The 11,189-nt window shown below is 37.4% G+C and overlaps 1 protein-coding gene across 2 annotated transcripts; it reads right to left on the bottom strand.

Moving 5' to 3' along the window:
- Nucleotides 1-255: 255 nt before the first annotated feature.
- LOC145106365 (uncharacterized) lies at nt 256-3,734 on the bottom strand. Of its 2 annotated transcripts, XM_079043371.1 has the most exons (15): nt 3,636-3,734; nt 3,495-3,542; nt 2,790-2,945; nt 2,597-2,708; nt 2,296-2,514; nt 2,126-2,209; nt 1,927-2,042; nt 1,702-1,803; nt 1,510-1,623; nt 1,364-1,420; nt 1,190-1,256; nt 950-1,003; nt 714-788; nt 599-634; nt 256-499 (listed from the first exon to the last, which is right to left on the bottom strand). In XM_079043371.1, the coding sequence occupies exons 3-15, from the start codon at nt 2,807-2,809 to the stop codon at nt 407-409; spliced, it is 1,149 nt and encodes a 382-aa protein (XP_078899497.1). In that variant the 5' UTR covers nt 2,810-2,945; nt 3,495-3,542; nt 3,636-3,734; the 3' UTR covers nt 256-406. The 2 variants fall into 2 exon arrangements, with proteins under 2 accessions (XP_078899497.1, XP_078899491.1); XM_079043365.1 differs by having other exon boundaries at nt 3,495-3,716.
- Between the last annotated feature and the right edge of the window lie 7,455 nt (nt 3,735-11,189).

Genomic DNA, 11,189 nt, shown 5'->3' with positions numbered 1-11,189 from the left:
AAACATATATTAGAGTACAAATTATGAAGTCCCTTAGCTCACATGTAAGTTTCAATTACATAAAATGTCCTAATGACACTATAATCACCAACAATCTAAGGAGGGAAGCACGCTTTTTGACGGACCCGCAGGATGGAATAATACATTTCATAACTATATGGGAAGTGAGTCGTACACAACAATTTTTTGCCATACACAACAATTTATGCATAATAGAGTTGTACAATACAACATTTTAAAGCATCAATTGTTGTGTATGGTGAAAAATTGTTATGTACAAATCAGCTCCCTAACTATATATATGCACATCTATCCTCACCTAATACTACATCGCATAATGCCGCCTATATCTATATTAATTACAAAATAGATTTAATTATCTTTTTTTTTTTTTGTAAATGTTTATCTATCTTTCTCTTGTCATCTTAAGATGAGCTCTATCTGCCTTCACAAGCCGATTATGGAATTGGATCCACTCTCTTTTGCACCTATTTCTTACCTATCATTATTATTTTTCAATAAAAACCAAGAAAAATATTCTTCACTATAATATCATTACCTTAAACATGTAGAAAAAAAAATTTATATATTTACTTACCCTTTGCCATCCGTATTTCCCATTCACAATTTGACCCTAAAAACACACAACCGACCACATTAAAATGAGATTAAATGACAATTTTACTCTTACATCCCAAAAAAATGAATTTCACCTGAATTCCAAGTGTAGGAATGACTTGATGAACGATCCATTGTGAATCTACCACACCAATTTTCTCATGTGCAGGCTATCACAACAACCAATTATGTATTAATAAATATATATATTTATTTTTTTTCCTTTCATTTTCACTCGTGTATTGTCATTTTTCCAAATATTATTTATCCAGACAACACTTTACATGAAAAGGAAAAATGCATGGAAAGGGCAAAAAAGGAATTAACAAACCTCTACACATCTTCTAAGAGCAAAATCCAAACCCCATCCATGCACCAAATCATTCTCCATGTCCATAAAAAAAACCCAATATTAGTATATATTACAACAACATTTAAAAAATATCTTGAAATAGCAACATACTTACATTTCTTTACTAATAATAGCAATTTCACCAAAAATAGTAATGTACATAGATTTTCCTACTTTATTTGTTACATATTGCTATTATCAGTAAAGAAATATTTTTACCTGAATCATATGCCACACGCACCACCAAGCTTCCTTAGAGAAAACCGGAGCCATAATCTCCACAAATCTGATTTTTTTTAAAAAAAAAAAGAATAGAAAAACTAGTTATAATTCCATGGAGAGAGAGAGAGAGAGAGAGAGAGAGAGAGAGAGAGAGAGAGAGAGAGAGATTACGCTGCACATGGAGGTAAATGAGGATCAATGCACCATCCAGGTCTCTCTTGTGTATCCCTGTTGACATCCAAAAAGAAAACTAATATTAAAATACTTATATTAAAAATTAGGAAATTAAAAAATTAAAAAAAAAATGGTGAACATACTTGTGAACTTCTTTATCACCTCTTCTTTTTGTCATTTGCCATGTTAATCCATCATTGGGTTCAAGCCCAGGTTGAGAAATCTCCAAACCATGTTTTTTAACTAACTCCATATACCTTCAACATCACAATTTCATATTACTATAAATATAATAAAAATGATTTATGAGCCAAAATTGAAAAAAAGAAATATACTTGTCCCCATTAAAATGTTCTACACCAAGATCTTCATCCCATATAAAAATATATTCATAAGCTGCCACAATATCTGGATGCATAAACCTCTTTGCATACCACCTATACAAAAAGTTATTATTATTATTATTATTATTATTTTTTTTTTTTTTTTTTTTTTTTTTTTTTTTTTTTTTAAAAAAAAGAGAGAAAATGTCACTTTTTTTTTTGATGAAAATTACATACCATTTGGTTTGTCCTTTTACACTGACATGAATTGCATCCTTTGACCACTCAAATTGATCCCATTCTGTTGTTCGACCATCATAGTGAAAAAGCAAGATTTGGAAATCATCTGAAAACTAAAAAAAAAAAAAAAAAACATTATTCCCAAATTAGCCTTGACACATTAAACCCAATAAAAATAAAAAGTGATTAGTAAAACCTTTTTTACTGAAGCATCAATGTTGTCTCTTTGATCCCAACCAACAGTGAAAGTTACCAAGTATTTTGGCTTCTTCTTTATATCCTTATAAATCCAACACATTATAAGTAAGCAAGAATTAATGAATGTCAAACTAAGGGTAAAATTGTCATTATGCTTTTTTCATATACCTCACCAGGATAACCCCATAATCTTCTTAAATATAAATCTGTTTGTGGGACCACAATTCCTGGAGGTAATGACTCTGCACCACGTGGATTTTTAGGAGCATAAATCTGAGGTTTTACAGGTTTATTAAACGAGTCGAGATTTTCAAGGGCAATATGGTCAAAAGCCATTGATTGATGTTCATTCATCATTGACAAACGACTGCTTGAAGGTAAGTTAATCTGTAAAATATCAAAGGAAAATCAAATGCAATATAAGTATATGTATATCCAAGATTTTAATTTAAAATTAAAGTAAGCTAACCTTGGTAAGAGCAACATATGGAAAATGAACCCCAATCAAGTATCCAAAGATTACTCCCATAATTGAAGTTATAATTAATCTTGCACTATCATTTGGCTTCTTTAATATGCTTCTGTATAAAAAATTTAATTATAAACAAACCAACAAGATTTGAAATTTTGAACCAAAGTTTGGAAAAAGTATTTAGGCTTACCCTCGATGAATGTTTTTCATTGTGGTAAAGAAAGGCCAGATTTAGGGTTAAAGAAAGCACAAGGGAAATCCAATAGCATGAAGAGTTTCTAAAGAACATACAGCAAGTTCCCAAAGATATAAGAGTGTGAAACAGTGTTACTAGGAATGGAAATACCTGAAAAAACATGATTAGGAAAAAGTCAGTATTGGTTTGCAATTTGCATATGATTCAAAGTTTATGGGAAGTTTTTATCCTTTGTTAAACCAACAAAAGATGGAAGAAGAAAGAACTTTTTTCTCAAATAAGCAAACAACAAGGTTTATAAACAGAAAACGATTGTCTTGTTTCTGCATATAGATTAGCACCATTTCATCGAACTCAAATCAAGTGTCCTCTTTTGAGTTCAAAATTCATGTCTGGAACTTCCCAATTTTAAAACTAGCATGAATCGTATTTGCTTTTCCCCTTTTGATATGTTTAATCGAAAATTTAAGCTTCAACTTCCAATTATTGTAATTTAAAGTTGAAGAAACACAATAACATCATGGAAAACAACCAAGCATTTTTGCATATCACGTACAAACCCTAAACACATCCTGTTGGTATAACAAAACCGATCATATGAAACTTGCACCCTTCATTTGAAACGCGGATGCAACATTCAAACAATCAATGATATTACACATGAGAATTCAAAGAAATTTAGAGTTAGAAGATGCTTACAGGTCTGAGGTTTCCACGATGATAGGGAGGGAGAGATGCGTCGTCTTCCTGTGAGATATTGGTATGATTTTGGAAGGAAAATTTCCAGGGATTTTGTAAATGTTTTGGTTTTAACTTGAGAATGTATCATAATTTGCTTACATTGTGATATTGGGTAGGTGGTGTCTCCATTAACGTTCTTCGTGAAGTTTGATCGCCATTTTTTTTTTTTTTGGAACAGGCAATGGGTAACGGCCAATGTGCAGGCGCGAAGAGGTATTTGCCTATTTGGATTTTTATAATTCTGTTCAAATATGCTATAAATTTTATTTGAAAAAGAAACATGATTTAAGTCAATTTCTTCATTTGAAAATTAAGTTTTAAAACTAATGATAGAAATTTATAATAATTAATTTTTATTTTTTTAATCGAGTTTTTTATTTGGTTATAAAAAGATATCATGAATTTTAAAATTCATAGTGAAACTAACTACATTCCTTACACATGTACTTTTTTTTTTGTCGATCTATATTTTAAATACTTTCAAACATTTATGAATATATAATCAAATAAAAGAGTATGTTATTAAATAACAATTTACTATAAATATGTGGTGTCTGATAGGGGTGTGCATAAAACCGTACAAACCGCCCGCACCGCACCAAACCGCACCGCATAACGCGATTTAGAACTTTGATGGTACGGTTTGCGGTTTGAAATTTTATTAAACCGCACTTTGTGGTGCGGTTTACGGTTTATAATTACAAGATTGCGGTCCAAACCGTATATATATATATATATATATATATATATATATATATATATATATATATATATATATATATATATATATATATATTCGGAATGCATAATTAAATAACCAAATGGTTATTATAGTTTATTCTTATATATCTTTAAATTTTCAAGATTGCATTTGTAAGGTGTAACCAACATTTGTTATGATTTGCATGATTGAATATAAATAACTTCACATGCATCTTATGTATATGATTTTTGCTTCAATGCCACAGTTAAGTACTATCTATGTATTTTAATTAATGTTATTATGGTATTATTTAATTCTTAATAATATTGTTTTTGAAATCCACCTATAATTATAGATCTTGTTAAAAGTGACACTATTAGTCAGACATATAAGTTCTACAAATGGATATTGCATCGTCAGATCAATAAACAGAGATATACACTTTATACAAAATGTTGCATGAAACTTAATTTTCCATATGTAAATCATAATGAAATGAGAGAATGTCATTGCAATTACGAATTTAAGATTATTAATATGCTACACGTGTTCTGCACAAGTTATATATTGTTGTCTTTAATTTGATTTGTAAATAAATTAGGCTGTAGGGGAGTTTGTCAAACCGCAAAACCGCACAAAACCGTCCACATCAAACCGCACCGCACAATGCGGTTTACAGCTTTCGCGGTGCGGTTTGCGGTTTCCGATAAACTCAAACTGTATATGCGGTGTGGTTTGTGGTTTTGGATATAAACTGTACTGCGCACACCCCTAGTGTCTGATGTAACTCATTGTATAAAGTTTATTCGGTTGGTTAAACTGAAGATCAGTTGGGAAATTATAAGAGACGCTGGAGTACTATAACATTTTTATTTTTAATATATACAAAATTTATTTTTAAACATGTTTTATGTTATTGTATCTCTTTAGCTCTCCAACTAAAGGGATTCTACGATGTTTAGCGTTGAGATAAGATAACTACATAACTCATAAAGAAATTTTCTTTTCCTATTTATCAAAAATTAAATCCAATTGAATGTTGGTAGCCTAATGAGGATTCTGGGGGATTCAACTGTAACATTTATTTAAATTATGTTTTTGCAATTTTCGGCTTTAAATAAATATAAAGCAACTCTTTGCAAATACTATTTTCAATATTGACAATGTTTGTATCCTCATATCAAACTTATTGGCTCCACGACTTACTTTAGAGACTGACCATGAAAGACTTGTATGACAATAAAGTCCATTGAAACTGAATAGTAAATTTTATATGATCTCTTTGTATTGGCTATGATATAAGGATCTTAATTATGGTCGAGCAAGAAAAAACATGAGAGGAAGATAAAAGTAGCAAAAATGAAGATATGGTGGTCGACATGTGGTAAAATATTGGGTGGAGTTAGGGTGCTTTTGGTATGGGTTCTAATTGAGTTCAAAGAGGGGTCGGGTCCAAAAAAACTCAATTTGGCATGTTTGATATTACTTCTAAACTATTTGGGACTCAGTCCACACCAAGACTCGGTCTATGAGAAAGTTTAGGTTGCGTTTAGTTACGGAAAAACAATTTTCATTTTCCGTTTTTTTGTTTTCCCTTTTCAATTTTCGTTTTCCGTTTTCATTTTTCATTGAAGAATTTAGAAAACGCGTTTAGTTAAACTTATTCATTTTTCATTTTCAGTTTTAGAAAATTAGAAAACGTGTTTAGATGTGTATTTTTCTATCGGTTTTCATTTTTAGAAAACGGTAGCGGTGGTAAGGTGTGGGTGGGGGCGGTGACGGTAGCGGGTCGGCGGCGGTGGTGGTGATGACAGGCGATGGTGGTGGCGGCGACAATTGTGTCAGTGGTGGTGATGGCGGCGGCAGCGGTGGTGGTGGTGCTAGTGACGGGTTAGTGGTGGTGGTGGTGATGGTGATGGTAGGCCGGTGATTGTGGTGGTGGTGTTGGGTGGGTGGGGGTGCGAGTGTGTGTTTGTGTGTGTATGTGTGTGTTTGTGGGGGTAGGTGTGGGTTTGTGTGTGTGTGGGTGTGTGTGTCTGTGAGGATGGGGGTGGGGGTAGGTGGGGGTTTGTGTGTGTGTGGGTGTGTGTGTCTGTGAGGGTGGGCAGGGGCGAAGCTTCAACATATTATTTGGGGGGGCCGAAAATATAATATGTATAAAAATCGGAGAACATGGAGGGGGGGGGGGGCACCGTCAAAAATTTATATTTTTTGGTCTAATATGTATTAAATGAAAGTACAGGGGGCTATTTGTAACAAAAAAATCAGGGGGGGCCACAGCCCCCCTAGCCCTAATAAAGCTCCGCCCATGAGGGTGGGGGTGGGGGTAGGTGTGCGTTTGTGTGTGTGTGGGTGTGTGTTTGTGGGGGTGTGGGTGGGTATGTGTGTGAGTGTGTTTGTGTGTGTGTGGGTGCGTTGGTGGGTATGTATGTGTGTTTGTGGGTGGGTGTGTGGGTGGGTATGTATGTGTGTGTGTGTGTTTGTGGGTGGGTGTAGGGATGTCAAAAAGTCTTGTGGGACCCCGTTCCTGTGGGGGCCCCGTCCCGTTTGGGGGATTTTTTTAAAAAAAACCGGGGGCGGGGGTGGGGTAGGCAATCCCGTCCCGAAATCCCCATGGGGACCCCGTTAATAAATTACACATATATTTACATATATTAATTATATAAATATAATAAACAATAACTTGATTTTGAGCTTCCAAAATTCATCAAAAAACATGTTTTTAAGTTATTAGTATAATTTTTTAAAATGTCATAACTTTTTTATTTTTAACATATAAATTCTGCTATAAATAATTATTTGTTACCTAAAAAATAGCTTCTTTTAGCCTAAATAACAACTTCTTTTAGCCCAAAAAAAAGTAGCCCAAAATCAATCGGGGGCGGGGGAACGGGGAAATTTTGGGGGCGGGGGCGGGAGATGCACTCCCCGTCCCGTTTACCCCCGTTGACATCCCTAGGTGTGTGTGTGTGTGGGTGGGTGGGTATGTATGTGTGTGTGTGTGTTTGTGGGTTGGTGTGTGTGTGGGTGGGTGGGTGGGTATGTATGTGTGTGTGTTTGTGGGTTGGTGTGTGTGTGTGGGGGCTGGGTATGTATGTGTGTGTGTGGGGGGTGGGGGGTGTTAAGGTGGGGGTAGGTAGAGGTAGATAGGGTGGATGTGGGTGTATGTTTATATTTTAGAAAAAATTTGGAATTAGAAAAATATGAAAAACAATGATTATCAGTTTTCCAAAAATTTCCAACTTCTTTGTAATTTTAGAAACGGAAAATTTTCATTTTCCATGAAAAATTTAGAAAAATAGACGAACTAAACGCGTTTTCAAAATTCTTATTTTTCTTGGAAAATTTTTCCGGAAAACGGTCCATTTTTCCGCAACTAAACGCACCCTTAGGTTGCGTTTAGTTACGGAAAAACAATTTTCATTTTCCCTTTTTTGTTTTCCCTTTTCGATTTTCGTTTTCCGTTTTCATTTTTCATTGAAAAATTTAGAAAACGCGTTTAGTTAAACTTATTCATTTTTCATTTTCAGTTTTAGAAAATTAGAAAACGTGTTTAGATGTGTATTTTTCTATCGGTTTTCATTTTTAGAAAACGGTAGCGATGGTAGGGTGTGGGTGGGGGCGGTGACGGTAGCGGGTCGGCGGCGGTGGTGGTGATGACAGGCGATGGTGGTGGCGGCGGCAATTGTGTCGGTGGTGGTGATGGCGGCGGCGGCAGCAGTGGTGGTGGTGCTAGTGACGTGTTAGTGGTAGTAGTGGTGGTGATGGTGATGGTAGGTCGGTGATTGTGGTGGTGGTGTTGGGTGGGTGGGGGTGCGAGTGTGTGTTTGTGTGTGTGTATGTGTGTGCTTGTGGGGGTAGGTGTGGGTTTGTGTGTGTGTGGGTGTGTGTGTCTGTGAGGGTGGGGGTGGGGGTAGGTGTGGGTTTGTGTGTGTGTGGGTGTGTGTTTGTGGGGTGTGGGTGGGTATGTGTGTGAGTGTGTTTGTGTGTGTGTGGGTGTGTTGGTGGGTATGTATGTGTGTGTGTGTTTGTGGGTGGGTGGGTGTGTAGGTGGGTATGTATGTGTGTGTGTGTTTGTGGGTGGGTGTGTGTGTGTGGGTGGGTATGTATGTGTGTGTGTGTTTGTGGGTTGGTGTGTGTGTGTGTGTGGGTAGGTAGGTGGGTGTGTGTGTGTTTGTGGGTGGGTGTGTGTGTGGGTGGGTATGTATGTGTGTGTGTGTGTGTGTTTGTGGGTGGGTGGGTGTGTGTGGGTGGGTATATATGTGTGTGTGTGTGCGGGTGGGTGTGTGTGTGTGTGTGGGGGGGTGGGTATGTATGTGTGTGTGTGTTTGTGGGTTGGTGTGTGTGTGTGTGGGGGGGGGGGGGGGTAGGTGTGTGTGTGTTTGTGGGTGGGTGTGTGTGTGGGTGGGTATGTATGTGTGTGTTTGTGGGTGGGTGGGTGTGTGTGGGTGGGTATATATGTGTGTGTGTGTGTGCGGGTGGGTGTGTGTGTGTGTGTGTGTGGGTGGGTATGTATGTGTGTGTGTGTTTGTGGGTTGGTGTGTGTGTGTGTGTGTGTGTGCGGGTGGGTGTGTGTGGGGGTGGGTATGTATGTGTGTGTGTGTGGGTTGGGGGTGTTAAGGTGGGGGGTAGGTAGAGGTGGATGGGGTGGGAGTGGGTGTGTTTATATTTTAGAAAAATTTTGGAATTAGAAAAATGTGGAAAACAATGATTATCAGTTTTCCAAAAATTTCCAACTTCTTTGTAATTTTAGAAAACGGAAAATTTTCATTTTCCGTGAAATTTTTAGAAAAATAGACAAACTAAACGCGTTTTCAAAATTCTCATTTTTCTTGGAAAATATTTCCGGAAAACGGCCCATTTTTCCGCAACTAAACGCACCCTTAGATTCTCAGGTACCAAAAATTGCACCTGCCTTCTTTCTTCTCACAATAGCAAGCCTTAGTGTTATTTATTTATTTATTTGCTTATTTTATACCATAATACAAATCTTTTTGTGACAATTGTTGGGTAGTTGGTGTCTTTTCCAACTCACAAAGCAATAAAAAGGGAAAAGCAAGTGGCAGACAAAGGAATGTGGAACACCTCATTTGGAGGAAAAGCAAAGGAATGCATCCATTCTTTATTTCCTTAAGCATCGGCTCTTTGCCTATAAATAAAACATTCATCATTCATTTGTACATGTACCAACTTGTACTGTAATCTTCTAGCAATAATAAAATCTCTAGTTGCGGCCCGTGGATGTAGGATTTGTACCGAATCCGAACCACGTAATATTCTTGTGTTCTTCTTGCTTTATTTTCTCGTTTCGTTTGTGAGTGTGTGATAGTGTGTTTCCGCTGCGTGTACCCGGTCCGATTCCTAACAACTGGTATCAGAGCCTGGTTAGCGAGGTTTTGGAGGGTACGATCGTTTTTCTATCACACACGAGTGTACCTTATTTTTTTTGTTTGCCGTAATGGCTGAAGACAAGGTTATAATCGAAAGGTTCAATGGTTCTGATTTTAGCTGGTGGAAAATGCAATTAGAAGCAATGCTATGTCAGAAAGACTTGGACGTGGTACTCGGAGACAAACCGAAGAAAATGGAAAAAGCTGCTGAAGATGCGTGGAACTCAAAGGACAAGAAAGCCAAGGCGGTTATTACATTGTCGTTGACGAAGAGCGTTGCTTTCAACATCATGAATGAAACCACGGCGCGTGGTATGATGGAGGCTCTGTCAAATATGTATGAGAAACCATCGGCGGCTAACAAGGTGTTCTTGATGAAGGAGCTGTTCACTACAAGGATGAATGAGGAAGGCTCAGTTACGGTTCACATTAACAATCTAAATTCAATTCTGTCCAGATTATCATCTGTGGGAATTAAATTTGATAATGAGACTCAAGCTTCGCTGCTACTAGCTTCTCTACCTGATAGCTGGTCCGGAACAGTTACTGCTGTTACGAGTTCCGTGGGGACCAGTGGTATGACTTTTGAAGGGGTTAGAGATTTGGTTCTAGGCGAGGATATCAGACGCAAGAATCAAGGTGGATCTTCCTCTTCTGATTTATTAAATGTCGGAAGAGGTAGAGGGAATAGCATGAATAGTGGGAGCAGTGGGAGTCGGGGAAAACGTTCTTCTAGAACTTTGAAGAATGTGAAATGCTGGAACTGTCAAGAAGTGGGACATGTTAAGAGTCAATGTCCAAAGAAAGAATTGAACATTGCTGATGCTGAGAATTTTTCTGGGGATGATGCATTGTTACTCAGTATGGAAAGTTCTGTAGACTCTTGGGTCATGGATTCAGGGGCTTCGTTTCACGCCATGGACAACGGGGAAACGATGGTGAATCTAAAAGAAGGAGATTTTGGGAAGGTACGGTTGGCAAATGACGAGATGCTTCAAGTAACGGGCATAGGAGATATTGATCTGGTTACTTCATTGGGAACTACATGGAACCTGAAGAATGTCAGGGTGATTCTGGAGCTGAAAAAGAAATTGATTTATGTTGGTCAGCTGGATAAACAAGGACTGGAAGTAAGGTTTGGTGGTGGTAAATGGAGGGTGGTCAATGGTAATTCGGTGATTGCTCATGGTATAAAGTGTGGGTCATTGTATATGGTTGAGGTACCTGCTGAGGGAAGTATGACCGTCCCTGTTAAGCAAGACAAAATTTGGTTCGCTAAATCTACGGCTAAGAGAGTTCATTTTGCAAACATGAATTCTGGAGCCAATGGGATGTTAGCTGAACGAGTCGGAAAGTCTAAACCAGTCAGGAGATTCTGTGACAGTGGGAGCACGGGGCGTGTTTCGGGTACAGTTACAAAGAGCCGTTGGGTTTTGAAGACTAAGACTGAAAAATTCTCTCCTGTTGGAAGTTTGCTAAGTTTGGAGAGTGTTAGTGGTCCTCGGTGTATCTCTGGATCCGGTGGAGTGTCCAAACCGGTTGAGACAGAGGATGAGTCGG

This window comes from Lactuca virosa, chromosome 1 (assembly GCF_052849685.1).
Source record: "Lactuca virosa cultivar CGN04683 chromosome 1, Lactuca_virosa_CGN04683_v6, whole genome shotgun sequence".
NCBI classification, from domain to species: Eukaryota; Viridiplantae; Streptophyta; class Magnoliopsida; order Asterales; family Asteraceae; genus Lactuca; species Lactuca virosa.
The sequence above is the reverse complement of the archived record's forward strand: the minus strand, read 5'-3'. Positions and strand labels throughout refer to the sequence as shown.

Bases quoted from the DNA above. Each gene is read 5' to 3' on its own strand.
- LOC145106365 (XM_079043371.1), bottom strand. From the start codon at position 2,809: ATGAAAAACATTCATCGAGG. The intron at 2,210-2,295 runs GTATATGAAAAA...TGGATTTATAAG, and splicing joins TATGGGGTTATCCTGGTGAG to GATATAAAGAAGAAGCCAAA. The intron at 1,624-1,701 runs GTATATTTCTTT...GTGATGTTGAAG, and splicing joins GAACATTTTAATGGGGACAA to GTATATGGAGTTAGTTAAAA.